The sequence below is a fragment of the Eleutherodactylus coqui genome, chromosome 3, assembly GCF_035609145.1.
Source record: "Eleutherodactylus coqui strain aEleCoq1 chromosome 3, aEleCoq1.hap1, whole genome shotgun sequence".
Lineage (NCBI taxonomy): Eukaryota > Metazoa > Chordata > Amphibia > Anura > Eleutherodactylidae > Eleutherodactylus > Eleutherodactylus coqui.
Window position 1 is genome coordinate 122,459,809 of NC_089839.1, and position 15,473 is coordinate 122,475,281.

The 15,473-nt window shown below is 43.6% G+C and overlaps 1 protein-coding gene across 3 annotated transcripts; it reads left to right on the forward strand.

The window, feature by feature from the left end:
* Positions 1–1,242: 1,242 nt before the first annotated feature.
* LOC136620939 (uncharacterized) lies at positions 1,243–10,145 on the forward strand. Of its 3 annotated transcripts, XM_066596039.1 has the most exons (3): positions 1,243–1,720; positions 6,831–6,954; positions 8,180–10,145. In XM_066596039.1, the coding sequence occupies exons 2-3, from the start codon at positions 6,886–6,888 to the stop codon at positions 10,088–10,090; spliced, it is 1,980 nt and encodes a 659-aa protein (XP_066452136.1). In that variant the 5' UTR covers positions 1,243–1,720; positions 6,831–6,885; the 3' UTR covers positions 10,091–10,145. The 3 variants fall into 3 exon arrangements, with proteins under 3 accessions (XP_066452136.1, XP_066452138.1, XP_066452137.1); XM_066596041.1 differs by lacking the exon at positions 6,831–6,954; XM_066596040.1 differs by lacking the exon at positions 1,243–1,720 and having other exon boundaries at positions 6,386–6,954.
* Positions 10,146–15,473: the final 5,328 nt, after the last annotated feature.

Here is a 15,473-nt window from a genome sequence, read left to right on the forward strand (position 1 = left end):
ATTCAAATCACGTTTTATTATTTATTAAAAATGTGGATTTTACACCAAGTGTCATTCCCTGATAAACCAAAGGCCGCTGTGTTTGGGTATCTTTTCTGTTTACTCAATCGGTGTAAAATATTGCGCAGTTTTTCAGGATCCTCCGTCATAATTCTTTGAAAGAAAAAGCTTATGAAAAAAAAAAAAAGGTGAGTCACAGGCAAAAAGCAGTCCAATAGCCCTAAACAATATTGTTAAAGGGGTGTTCGAGGCTATCGCTCTTCATGACTGCGAAAGCTTCTTCCCAGGAGCGTGGGCGCAATACACTCGGCGGCACGAAGCGCAATTGTGCCTCGAGGAGAGCGATCCCTTGGCCGGCTTTACCGATACCACGCTACACAGCAGATGAAAGATATGTTTTTTTTTCAGACAGCATTCGCTAGTTGTTACCAAGTACGTCAGGCGCAAACAGAGCTGTAAGTCATGGATGAGAATAACGGAGGAAAAGATTCCTGAAAGTCGCCCAAAGAAAATATGGCGGAGCGAGAAAACCAAACTAAAACGACGCAGACAGTTCTCAGCGAGGCACAGGATTTACTGAATGTAAAACTATTCGTCTGCAATACACCCCCCCCCCCCCATATGAAATAGAGGAAAATGCACTGAAAAGTTGAATATCTATATATCTCTCTATAGGGGCCACAACAGCCATGATTATACAAGAGGCTTCTGTACCGCAATGCCTCATCAGTTACAGTGGTGATCATAGGTAATGGCAAGCAGGGACACCTGTTGTCATGGCAACCAATCGGCCCGCCACGATTACAAGGGCCAGACGACATAACATAGGGAGCACGCTTCCTCGGGGAATCCTCTACTTGCTTACATCTCAACAGAATGTAGGAGTTTAATAGTAGGGATCGCTATCCTTATGTACCCCGCTGTAGCAGTGGGAAGCCCGCTATCGGATGGTGTGAGCTCAGCTTCTGATCCCACGCCATCCACATGATGTACGGCCTATAATGGAGGGAACACCCGTTGGATTTCAGTGCACAACTAAATAAATTCCAGGCCCCATTGCCCACTTGTGCGGAAAAAAAAATTGACTTTCTAAAAATAATCCCCCTCTACAACCCCCCTCCCCCCTGCCATCCCCAATTTTTAGCATTCCCTAAATCTTAGCTAAAAGTAATAATGTAAACTGCGTTTTATGTCCGACGGCGGGGTAATTACAGAGGCTGGTTGAGATGGTGTGACACGTATGGGATACGATTGAACTGGATGATTGTGTCAGAAGCAGGGACATTAAGGTAATCAAATAACTAGTTGCCGTATGAGTTAACCAGAACTTCAATGAACTAATGACCCGTCTGAATATTCTGCTAACATTTGTTCAAAAGCAGAATATTTTCGACATATATGGTAAGAACAGCAAGAATGACTCATAATATAACACAGATGTCGATAACTTCATGGACAAAATATTCAATATATTTTGTTGCCAATCATCTACTACGCATGTCTAGAACCTGAATAGCCATATTAGAATGACGTATATACCCATAACTGCGCAGAAGCAGATATGCCACGTAATGTAAGAACAGCATAAATAAGGGTGATCTTCAGGGAAGGGTTGGGACTCGTTTTGTTGTGGTCGATAGACGTATCGGCGTACTAACCGGATCCTCTTGACAATCGTACCTGGAGATCCCCCGATTGCGGAGTGATGCTACAATATCCGGTGACGTATTGATGCTTATCTTTGTTACCCATGTGATCTCAATGCCTATATGTTAATTAACTATTTTACTTACATATACTAAAGAGTAAATAAACCTGTGTTTTATATTTGTCTTACTTTGAAAACTGTCTCAGACGGTATGCTTGGTAGGTATGCCAATGAGGTTAAAGAATAGCCAAAACTTGAGCGGGTAAGACATAAATTGGCGTAGTCTGGCAGGATATATATATATATATATATATATATATATATATATATATATATATTGTTGTCTTTGGTAAGGTTATATTACTGTATAATTTGGTATTGTGACAGTGCTTCTCAGTGCACGGGGGGCTGCTGTCACCATATTAGATTTTTGGCCCATTGCCAAGGGGTTCAAATGGTTATAACTTTACTTTGATAAGTGATAGAGTAATAATAGTAAATACACATTGATAGTTGCAGTAAGTGGTCCCTGTTGAACCCATTGGCATACTGCCAAAATTTTATAAGTTCTGTAACTTTGAGACAGGACTTGGGAGATTGGTGCCAGTTTGCACGGTTGTGTCTAGCAATAAGCGGGACCTTTGTGCAAAATTTCACCAATTGGCACGTTGCCAAAATTTTCGGAGTTCTGTAACTTTGAGACAGGACTCGGGAAATCGGTGCCAGTTTGCAGGGTGGTGCCTCGCCGTAAGGGGGACCTCTGTGCAAAGTTTCACCAGATTGGCACGTTGCCAAAATTTTGTAAAGGGGAACTCTGTGCAGAGTTTCACCAAATTGGCACGTTGCCAAAACTTTCGGAGTTCTGTAACTTTGAGACAGGACTCGGGAAATCGGTGCCAGTTTGCAGGGTGGTGCCTCGCCGTAAGGGGGACCTCTGTGCAAAGTTTCACCAGATTGGCACGTTGCCAAAATTTTGTAAAGGGGAACTCTGTGCAGAGTTTCTCCAAATTGGCACGTTGCCAAAACTTTCGGAGTTCTGTAACTTTGAGACAGGACTTGGGAAATTGGTGCCAGTTTGCCGGGTGGTGCCTCGCCGTAAGGGGGACCTCTGTGCAAAGTTTCACCAATTGGCAAGTTGCCAAAATTTTGTGAGTTCTGTAAGGGGGAACTCTGCGCAAAAAGTTTCACCAATTGGCATTTTGCCAATAAGACAACAATATGTTTAGAAAAAGAACCAAGAAAGATAAAACTAAAATCGTTCAGAAAATAGACATCCCCGGCTGGTCCGAGGGTCCCTATGATATATTAGCTCAGGAGTTGATGCATAGTGGGCTTGCAGAATCATGGGATAGTAAGCTAAAAGATTCAGAGCCCCTCGATGTCGTTAAGGTACTCGAGGAGACCCCTGCCAAGGCAGGTGACGCAGTTCAGTTGGGTAGGAGAAATTGGGTATTGGCCTCAGCCTATAGGAATATCCATAAGAAGAAGTCCCAACTAATAAGAAAACTTAATCAGACGGAACAAAAGTTAGCAGAATCTGAAGGAAAGAGAGTGGTGTTGGAATGTAACCAAAGGCTGATAAAGGAAAAAATAGAACATTACCAGAATATTGCAGAAAAGGCTGTTGTAAAAGTTGCTCAGAATAAATATAAGGGGCGTAAAGGTAAAGTTGATAAGCGAAAGGTATCGAAAGCTATAGCTTCTGCTTCTGTGAACTGGGACCCAGATAAGTGGGATGGAGACTTATGGGATTCCTCATCTTCTTCGGGGGAGGAGGACTGGCATAAGGGGGATTGGGAAGACCCACCCAATCCAATAATTGATCCACCTGCTTTAAAACGTGCCCAGCCCATTAGCAGAAGGAAGGAAACTACTGAATATGGACCCGATACCCAGCCTATCGTAGGTCATGATGGGCAAAGGTTGCCCAGGTATGACGATCAGGGAAACTATATGTACGATGCCGATGGGAGACTGTTGGTGCAAGAAGAATTGGTGCCACATAGGCGCACCAGGCTTACCCTAGAGGATTTTTCTCAGTCAGAAGTTGATGATATACTGAGTAGATTTAGGCAAAGGCCTGGGGAATCTGACATACCATGGTTGGTCCGTCTATTTGAGCACGGGGCGACTGGGGTAATGTTGGATCCAAAAGATGCAATGAGATTTGTTACTCTAACTAGAGATCCAGTAATCAGTAGAAATTTTAGAGAATATTTTCCTAATCATCAAGGAGAAAGTGCTATTTCCCTGTTTAATATAGTAACCAATGGGTTTCTTAATAAATTCCCAACAGAGGCAGACATTCCAATCAATGACAAACCTTGGTACACTATCAGGGATGGCATTGAAAGGTTGAAGGAGGAAGCTATGAGGGTCTCATTAATTATCATCGAGCATATGGAAGATTATTTGGAGACTCGGCTGACAGCAGGAGTTAGAAATCGTTTAATTAAGACTGCACCTCCGGCTTATAAAGCCGTGATGATGACCCTACTTCTATCCATGACTAATGAGCCAATGTCTGCGGTCGTGGCTAGAATGCGGGAATTGCAAGATATGGGAAACTGGGATAGAGAGGAAAAGCGAACAGATCGTGATAGGTCTAGGAATCCTAGTTCCCAGGGGACTGGTGATTCAGGAGTGCCAAGGGTATCTCGTAGAGATATGTTTCAGGCTCTCCTGAAAGCTGGAGTCTCCAAGGACGCCATTGATGGAAAAGATACAGGTGATTTGTGGCGTCTTTATAAACAGAAGGTATTATCCAACAAAAAGGTGGATAAAAGGGAAGATTCAGTGGCCCCAAAAGCTTCTAAAAAGAGAGAGAAGCAGGTCACTAATTTAGAACCTAAGAAATTAGAATGGGAGGACTTTCAAAAGATCTATCCATGGAAGGAGATGGCTGCAATGGTAGCTACCCAAGTGCAGGACCATATGAAGCCATCTGCTCCGCTCCTGGAGGAATCAGATTCTGATTCCGCATAGGTAGCAAGCCAAGCCCCTGTTTGGGTTAGGCGGGATGACAGACCCTATGTCCCGCTAGCCATACATTGGAAAGGGGGTAATGTCCAAAGGGTCCCAGCTTTAGTAGATACAGGGGCGGAGGCTACTCTGATTTATGGAAATCCCAAAAAGTTTAAAGGTCCAAAAGTTAATATTTCAGGATTGGGAGGAAAAGTTACTGAGGGAGTACAGACACAGGTAACTTTGAAACTGGGCAATTTGCCCTTACGTAAATACACGGTGTTAGTAGTACCTATTCCGGAATATATCATTGGCATAGATATTCTGAAAGGATTGACACTACACCTTGAAGATGGTAAGTTTGCCTTTGGCGTAAGGAAAATAGGGATAAAAGCTTGTCCAGTTACGGTGGGAAAGGTCAAAATGCCACCCGTACACATCCCTCCTGCAGGAAAACTGGTTGCTATGAAGCAATACAGAATTCCTGGAGGTCACAAGGAAATAGGAGAAACCATTAAGGATTTGGTCGATGCTGGGGTTGTGAGGCCTGCAACCACAGCATGGAACAATCCGGTATGGCCTGTGAAGAAGAGTGATGGGTCTTGGAGGATGACTGTCGATTACAGGGAATTGAATAAACAAACACCTCCCTTGACGGCAGCTGTCCCAGACACCATTACAATTGTGGAGCAGATCCAAAGTCACAGTGGACAATGGTACGCTGTGATTGATATCGCACAAGCGTTCTTCACAATTCCAATAGAAGAAAAGGCACAAGATCAGTTTGCCTTTACGTGGCAAGGACGTCAATATACGTTCACTCGATTGCCACAAGGTTGGATACATAGTCCAACCATCTGTCACCGGACGGTGGCAGAACATTTGGATGAGTTTGATTTACCATCAGAAATGCAGTTTTCACATTATATCGATGATATAATGATTCAGGGACCGGATGAACAATCTGTAAAGAAACAATTGGACAGACTGTTACATCATTTGCGGGAAAAAGGATGGGAAATAAATGATAGCAAGGTGCAGGGCCCCTCTCAGACGGTGAAATTCTTAGGAATTCAATGGAATAAGGGCCATAGGGAGATTCTCCCTAAGGCAAGGCAGAAAATCTTAAATTTTCCCACTCCGAAAGACAAGAAGGAAACACAATCCTACATAGGATTGTTTGGATTCTGGAGACAACACATTCCGCATCTGGGGCAGCTTCTTGCTCCTCTTTACAAGGTGACTCGCAAGAAGTACGAGTTCACGTGGGGAGAAGAGCAACAGGTTGCATTTGAGGCAGTAAAAGAAGCCATACAACAGGCTGTAGATTTATGGCCTTTACAAGATGGTGAGATAGAACTTCATGTATCAGTTCAGCATATGTATGCAAACTGGTCATTGTGGCAGAAGCAAGGGGGCAAAAGAGTGCCACTAGGCTTCTGGAATCGGAAATTACCAGATGCAGGAGAAAAATACACTCCACTGGAGCAACAGCTGTTGGCATGTTATTGGGCCCTGGTGGATACTGAACAATTGACGACAGGACACATAGTCCTTCTAAGGCCACAAATACCCATCATGAGTTGGGTATTATCTAATTCAAAGTCCAATCGGATAGGACATGCCCAGGAGCAGAGTATCATTAAGTGGAAATGGTACATCTCGGAAAGAGCGAAAAAAGGTGAAGGGGGGATAGCTGCCCTGCATGAAAAGATAGCTGATATCCCTCCAGATGGTCAGGTTACACCAGTAGCGCAAATGGAGGAATCCCCAGTAAAGTGGGGAATACCTTACTCTGAGTTGACAGACTCCCAAAAAGAGCATGCTTGGTTCACGGATGGTTCGGCCAAGTATATCAGTGGAAGACGTAGATGGAAAAGTGTAGCCTTTAATCCAAAATTAGACAAGACGTTGGTCATGGAAGGAGAAGGTAAGAGTAGTCAATATGCAGAACTTTGTGCAGTATTCTTAGCTCTGAAGCAGGAACAAGGGCAAGAATGTCATTTGTATACGGACTCATGGTCAGTTGCCAATGGTTTGGCCACTTGGATCATGGGATGGAAGAAGAACGACTGGAACATTCATGGTAAGGAATTGTGGGGGAAGGAGCTTTGGCAAGATATAGAGGAATTCATTAGGAGTACCAAAAGTACTGTGTTTCATGTTGATGCTCATGTCCCTCTTGACTCATTGGAACGTTTATTTAATTCTCAAGCAGATGCGGCAGCATCGATTTCTGTTGCCGTACAAGAACCTGACAAGGAAAAGGAAGCATGGCTTCAAGGTACAGCTGTTTGGGCTCACCAAAAAAGTGGACACTTGGGAGAGAAGGCCACTTACAGGTGGGCACAAGAAAGAGGTATCCCATTGACAGTGGACATGATCAAACAAGTAATCGCGCAATGTCCAGTATGTCAACATGTGCAAAAACGAGAAGTGCCTCATACAGTAATGGGACACATAGGGAGAGGCCAGTTGCCAGCGCAGATTTGGCAGATGGATTTTGTAGGGCCCCTCCCTGAGAGCAGAGGATGTAAGTATATTTGTACAGCAGTAGATACATTCTCAGGTCTGATGGTGGGATTCCCGTGTAAAACAGCAACACAATGGAGTACTTTACGTACTCTGGAAGTTATTACCCAGTATTATGGGACTCCCCTGCAGATCCAGACAGACAATGGTTCACATTTTACCGGAAATCAGGTAAAAGAGTATGCCAGTAAAAACAACATAGAATGGGTATATCATATGCCCTACTATCCACAGGCCGCGGGCTTGGTGGAACGAATGAATGGGTTATTAAAATCTACCCTGAAGAAGCTCACTGAGACCGACAAATATGGTCAATGGAGAGATAATCTGACTGCTGCTTTACTGATTATCAACAACAGGCCCATCACTGATTCTATGACACCCTTAATGCGCATGCTAACACCCAATCTCAGTATAGATGTAGCTAAGGTAGAGACAATCTTATACTGGAAAATTAATCCAGATGCGCAGGCACCTTATAGAGCCACTCCTGCCGCTGCAGGGTTGGATCTATACGCTCTTGATACGGTGGTGATAGCCCCGGGAAAGGTGAGTACTATTCCCACAGGGATAGGATGCAAGATCCCGGAGAATCACTTCGGGCAGATAGCCACTAGATCAAGTTTTGCTCTGAGAAGTGCAGTAGTCCTAGGGGGAGTCATAGATGCAGATTATCAGGGGGAAATTAAAGTAATCATGATAAATTTAGGAACAGATCCTCTGATAATAGGGAAAAAGGAGCGCATGGCACAGCTGCTATTAATACCAGTGTATCTGACACAAGTGGAAGAAGGGACGGCTCCCACTGAACTTACAGTAAGAGGAGATAAAGGCTTTGGCTCAACTAATGTTACTAATGTAGGGGCCAAAATATGGGTTCAGAATCACCAAGGACCGCCCTCCCCGGCAGAGGTTATTGCTGTGGGGAAAGATCGAACTTTGCTTATTATGCGACCCGGAGTAGAGAAATGGGAATATGTCCCACAAGAAAAGTGCTATTTGCGGGAATAATGCTTGTTTCCTTGCCTTCTCTAGAATCACATAATCATTTTTGGAATCCTTGGCGTCATGTGTTCGGTGTTCGCAGTAGGTGATGCGTGGACGCCAGGGATCCGCGTCAATGACACCGGAAGGAATGATTATTCGTGGGGCTGGAGGAATTCAACCCGAACCAGGAAGCAAGACAACTTCACTTGTGAAGCCAACCAGAAATGTTATATCGTGAATATTACCTTTGATGGGACTATCTGGAGTGGAAATCCATTATCGCATATAAGTTCGACCTACCGTCCTTCATATGCACTGCATAAGGCAACGGGACAAATAAACATTACGTCACTTGTGAAAGTGTCCTGCTGTCAGAGACCAAAAGAGTTGCCATATCTCAATTACTCCCTGGTGATACAATATGTTCAGAATTGTACAAATACGGGAGTGCAGTTTTCATTTCCCTTAAATGAGACAGAAGTAATTACGTGTGGGAATGCAACGGAGATCGAGAATCGGGCCATGTGGGGCCAGTTCCTGGTATTCGTGAACATTAATGCTTCTAAAATAGATCCTGGACATATAAAAAGGGTTCCATCCACCTGTCGCCTGGTGGGACGAGATGCTCAAAAGACTGTTATACAAGCCTCCGTGCAGTTTCCACCCTCAAGGACTTGTCCTACCAAGCGTTCCCGTCGAGCTTGGTATGATACCTTACTCGGAGGCTACGGAGCGCTTTCTGGGACTATTAATGGTTTTGATATAGAGACTTTAGCTAATCGAATGCATAACGCGGGAAGTGGTATTAAAGATGTGCTCACATTGCAGGCTAACTGGATGCCCACTATATGGCAGCCCTTTAGTATGCAAACGGATGTGGACACAATAATGCTTGATTTGCAAGATGCATCTAATAGGTTTTCATATGAAATAAATTCTAACATATCTAACTATGTTAATTGGTCAATATGTACCTTGCAGACCATTTATCAGCAACAACAAAAGAACACACTTCAAACTATGCTCATGACTGGCAATGAGCAAGTGTGGAGGACCGTGCTCAATCAGACTATAACTGAGACTGATTGGATACAGTTGGAGGCGCAGAAAATGGTTTGCAATGATATATTATGTAAAGGGACCATATTCATATACAATGTTACTAAAAAGAATGTGATGTGTAAGTTTGTAGTTCTCCCCTTACTTATAGGTGTTCCAGAAGATATGCATTTCTGGGTACCTAGATTTAACGGGATTTACATTGATGACCAAAATAGAACTCATGATTTATCATTGTGTGATGATACATTAGAAGGGACCATATGCAAGGTCCAATCGGCTGTTTATGAACCATGCTTATTACAAAATACGATCAATGTATGTGAATGGACTGTGCTGCCACTCACTTTTAAGATGATGGTTGAAATAGCCCCACAGGAGGTATGTTTGGCAAGTAATCATCCTGTTGTACCTGGGATGGTTGTCCCATTTTCAGGATGCTTGCGAAACGTATCTGCACTTGTTTGGGAAAATGAGACCTTTGTGTTATTACCTGAACAAGACAAGACAGTGGCTGTCAATTGGCAACCACTGCCTTTAAATGTGTCAAATTGGGATCTAAATTTGACCAAATTCAAAAAGTTGTTAGAAGACACAGAAGAAGTACAGCAACATATTAAATTGCTTAATAGATCTTTGGCAACGCATATTGTAAGTACTACTGTAATAGCTGGCAAAATTGTAAAGATGGGATCGGCTATTGCTGACGCCACGTCACACCATTGGTATGACATCTTTATGGGTTATTCATCATCTGCACAAACCACTCTTAATTGGCTAATACATCCTGTTTTGGTATTGGCCATAGTTGTAATACTTTTATCGCTATGGAATTGTTTCATGGCATATAAGGTATTCTGTAGAAAACCAAAAGTTTTAATGGTATCATACGGCAAATAGTGAATGATTAAGGACCGATTGTGACACGTATGGGATACGATTGAACTGGATGATTGTGTCAGAAGCAGGGACATTAAGGTAATCAAATAACTAGTTGCCGTATGAGTTAACCAGAACTTCAATGAACTAATGACCCGTCTGAATATTCTGCTAACATTTGTTCAAAAGCAGAATATTTTCGACATATATGGTAAGAACAGCAAGAATGACTCATAATATAACACAGATGTCGATAACTTCATGGACAAAATATTCAATATATTTTGTTGCCAATCATCTACTACGCATGTCTAGAACCTGAATAGCCATATTAGAATGACGTATATACCCATAACTGCGCAGAAGCAGATATGCCACGTAATGTAAGAACAGCATAAATAAGGGTGATCTTCAGGGAGGGGTTGGGACTCGTTTTGTTGTGGTCGATAGACGTATCGGCGTACTAACCGGATCCTCTTGACAATCGTACCTGGAGATCCCCCGATTGCGGAGTGATGCTACAATATCCGGTGACGTATTGATGCTTATCTTTGTTACCCATGTGATCTCAATGCCTATATGTTAATTAACTATTTTACTTACATATACTAAAGAGTAAATAAACCTGTGTTTTATATTTGTCTTACTTTGAAAACTGTCTCAGACGGTATGCTTGGTAGGTATGCCAATGAGGTTAAAGAATAGCCAAAACTTGAGCGGGTAAGACAGATGGGCACATGGGGCAAGAAAATCAGGTATCCGCCCACCTCTCATGCTTTTTTGGGGGTATTTCTTGACCTCAGCGGCGGGTATGGGGTGTAAAAAGTGGCGCTCTGTGAGGCTTCGTATGCTTGCCATGGTGCGGAAGTCTCACACAGAAGACTCTCAACAAGCTGCTCTTGGAACTGCAGGAAGGCAAGCGTTCCCGGGGCTTCTTGTAAATTATGTATTCTAGGTAGTGGTCTGAATAACGCTGGGATCACACTGCCGTATGTAGAATCCACTTGTGGAGGCCGGCGGGCGCACATGCACAGAAGCCGGAAGGGTCCATGGAGGATAACCGGATCTGGATTCAAATGCGGAAGCCTCCGAGAAGATGTTTCATCTCCTCTCGCTGATGGCCGGGGTAAGGTCCGCGGATCAACATCCCATCAGGGGACAAATCCGGGGACCTTAGGTACGTAATTTCATCTCCCCTTATGGATACGAAGTGGGGTGACTATCTTCACCTTCCCTCATGGATCCAATCCATGAGGGGAGGTGAAACTTATGAATGTGTGTGTGTGTGTGTATGAATGTGTGTGTGTATGAATGTGTGTGTGTGTGTATGAGTGTGTGTGTGTGTATATGAGTGTGTGTGTGAAAATGAATGTGTGTGTGTGAAAATGAATGTGTGTGTGTGTGTGTGAAAATGAATGTGTGTGTGTGAAAATGAATGTGTGTGTGTATATATGTGTGTGTGTATGTATGAATGTGTGTGTGTATGTATGTGTGTGTTACACTAGGAAAGTGGTCTTACATGAGGGGAGCGTGGAGGCGGTGCGGCTACACAAGGGGAGTGTGATGGAACCCCTAACAATAATCTGTGCCGTGTCATTTCCATAAATGTCATAGAAGGTAATGAAAATGAAGTGAACAGTTTAGCATACAGTAATTCCCCTTTCACATGGGCCAAAACTCTCACTATTCTCACTTACCCAAAGGAAGCAGCTGGTGACAAAACATGAAACATGTGGGCAAGGAGGCTCTGGTATCCTGTTGTACCACTTCTAGCTTGGATACAAGAGGTTATACAGATGGGAATGGAGGCTCTAGTACCCTGTTGTACGCCTTGTAGCTTGGATAAAAGATAAGATAAGGACAGGCAAGGGGACTCTAGTACCCCGTTGTACCACTTCTAGCTTCTAGAATAGAAGATGGGGAACAGGCGGCTATGGAGGCTCTATTCTAGAGAATCAATACAGTAAGCAGTGGAGTAGGTCAGTAAATCCATGGCTGAAATAACAGTTGAATTGTGTTACCACGTTACTACTGACAGTCCTCACCTCTTTAGTAACCGGTGGCATGGCTGAAGCCTCATCACAGTATTTCAGTGCCAGAGCTTTCTGTCCTCGGTCTTTGTAGCACTGGGATGAAAGATAAAAAACACCAAAAAAAGCAAAAACCAGTAAAGCAATAGAATCTTACAGTAACTTTGGGGCATTACGTATACCATATATCTAACAATGCTCTTATTATTTATCTGTAATCTGTATTTTGAAATGCACATGTTAATAAAAAAAACGAATTTAAAAAACTTTGGGGCATTACAGCAGCACACAATGTCCCTGCAGGTTGGATTACAGATGAGTGCTGCTGTATGGTGCCTCCATACCTCTAGGGCAGGATACCTACCTGATATGTATTGTCATGGCCCTTTGTGGCCCTAATCTACTTAAAGGACACATGGCTAGGCCTATAATGGAAGGAGCACCCATTGAATTTCAGGGTACAACGGAATAAATTCCAGTCCCCATTGCCCACTTGTAGAGACATTGGGCGGCCAAATTGAAAAAGAACCCTCACAAATGACCCTATTTTGTAAACTAGACCCCTTAACAAATTCATCTAGGGGTGTACTGCGTATTTTGACCCCACAGTATTTGACTGAATCTAAGCAAAGCAGAAGGAAAAAATTACGATTTTCATTTGTTTGGCAATTTTGTCAATTTAAAAACTGGGTTTTTTTTTACAGCACACATAGGAATGAAGACTTTCACCCCAAAATGGATCCCCCCGTTTGTCCCGTGTTCAGAAACATACCCATTGTGGCCCTAATCTACTTACAGGACACATGGCTAGGCCTATAATGGAGGGAATGCCCGCTGGATTTCTGGGCAGAACTGAATAATTTCCAGGCCCCATTGCCCACTTATACAGAAAAAAAAATTGACATCCTAAAAATAATCCTCCCCCCCCCCCCCCCCCGCCATCCCCATGTCAGCATGCTGTTATCCTGACCCCCAAGTGTCAATGCATAATGCATCCCAAGTGGCAGCTTGCCCACCCATATCACGTCTTGTATCCAAGCTAGAGGCGATACAACAGGGTCTGTTTCACATTTTGTATCCAAGCTAGAGGTAGTACAACTTTAACTTTTTTCCTTCTGCTTTGCTCAGATTTTTTTGTCCAAAAAAAAAGCAGTCCCCTTTATTTTCTCGTGCATTTCTGCAGTGGAAGAACATGTATTATTCTAATTACACTAATTGCCCATTTCAATAAATGGTGGCATGGTTGCGTGTTTTTTTGCGCTTGCAAATGTGCTTGATTCATGCTAACAAAAGTACAGTAAGGGCCGCTTCACACAAACATATTTGTTTCAATGGGTGCCTTCAGAATTCTCTTTACAACGTAGTTGCGTATGGGCTGCGGGTATATCCGCGACCACGGAGCACAATAGGCTCTATGCTGCGGATATCCGCGGTAAAATAGAACCTGCTGCGTTCTCTTTTCTGCGAGTGGATTACATAATTCCAACCCACTAATGTGAGCGGAATTGTGTAATCCAATGCGATAGATCTGCGTATTACCGCGGATCAGATGCATGCGGAATCCGTAATTCCTATCCGGTCATGTGAGACCGGCCTAAGGTAGATCTCTACCTTTTTATCACGTGACCGGGGACCGCTCAACAAGGTCACTGCTTCAGGCTCTCCAGGGAGCAAGGAGATTTTACGTTTCCTGGACTCCCCGACTCCTGCGCATGTGTCCGGTGTTTTGCCAGCGGTCGCATGTGCAGAATCCGGGTAAGTTCACGGATGAGGATCGTGTTGGGGTGCAAATACGGAGGCCTCCGGTAAAAAGTTTCATCTCTCACCGATCACATCGGTGAGGGGAGATGAAACGTACGCTTTTTAAACTTTTTTAACTTTTTTTTTTTTTTAACTTTTTCATACTTTTTTTTTTAACTTTACATGATCACTGTCATCCACCCAGACACATGTTTTTGCGTCCTCAGGGATTAAGGCCCACTTGGGCAGGACGTAAAAACACTATGGGCTGGTCACTAAGGGGTTAAGAATTAAATTATGCAAACCGAATAATACGAAATGTAACGATTGGCCAATTTTGCATCTTTCAAATAATGTGGAATATGATTTAGACCCGTTACCACTGAGAAACAAGGCGAGGTTCATCCATAGACTCATCACAACAGTTCTTTTGTTTAATTATATACTTTATTATTGTGATTTGCATTTTATATACTTTGTCAAATCAATAATTTAGAAAATCAATTAAATATTTGTTGATGAAAATGGACAAATGTTTCCGCTTACCTGTACAGAGCTGACGGAAAATGCGTTTTTCCCATGGAATCGGCTCTTTAACCCCTTAACGACGGCCCCACCAGGATTCTACGTCCTGGCCGGCTGGGCTTTATTCCTAGAGGACGTAGTTTTATGCATCCTCTAGGAATGACAGCCCTGCAGGCTCAGGACGTGATAGCTCCATGCTGCCGGTTACCGGAGGTAGCCGACAGCATGGAGCTGTCATCCCGGGCCGCGGGACCCCACCCCCGGTCACGCGATCGCGTTAAACTCAATGGAAAGTTAAAAACAATTAAAATTTCAGCTCCCCTTACGGATCCGATCTGTAAGGGGAGCTGAGAGTACTCACCTCCGGTCCTCCGCAGCGTCCGGATCCTTCTGTCTTCTCCCCGGCACTGCCGCCGGCGTCTGCGCCTGCGCGCCAGACGCATTACGTCACGCACATGCGCAGAGAGCCGGGAGGCCCGGGAAATTTAAAAATTCCCTGCTCTCGACTAGAATGAGTAGCCGAGAGCAGGGAGCTGTCACCGGGAGCTGCTGTATGCGGTTCCCGCTCACATGATCCACCATTTTGCTTTTGTTGGTATCGGGTTGCATGCATTGATCGTGTCCTGTATGTGATAGTATAATATAGATATTTTCCCCACTGTGGTGGTGGCGTTACCTATTATGTCCGCCACTATGTTCGTTGTCACTGTTATTTCCGCCAAATTCTTTTACATCTGTGACTGAAGGCTTAGAAGGGTATTTCAATCTCAGCAAATAAAAGTAATACCTTGTATAATCAAAAATTAAAATTTTCCAATATAATTTATAAGCGACTATATGCATAAAACAATGCGGGTGTCCCGTAGTGTACTAACGGTCTATGTGATGCCGACTCTGTCGGCAGAGACTGCGTATGGCAGCGAGTGTACTGCGCATGACTACGTATCTCACGTACACGATCATGCGACGTGTGACTGTCTTTTTTCTTCTAATTTCCTGCTCTGTTTCATCATGGGGGTTGCATATGTATTGCGTATGGACAGTGCTGTATATACGCTGCCCATACAAAAGTATAGGGCTCACACTGCGTGGTATGTGGAGAAATAGAG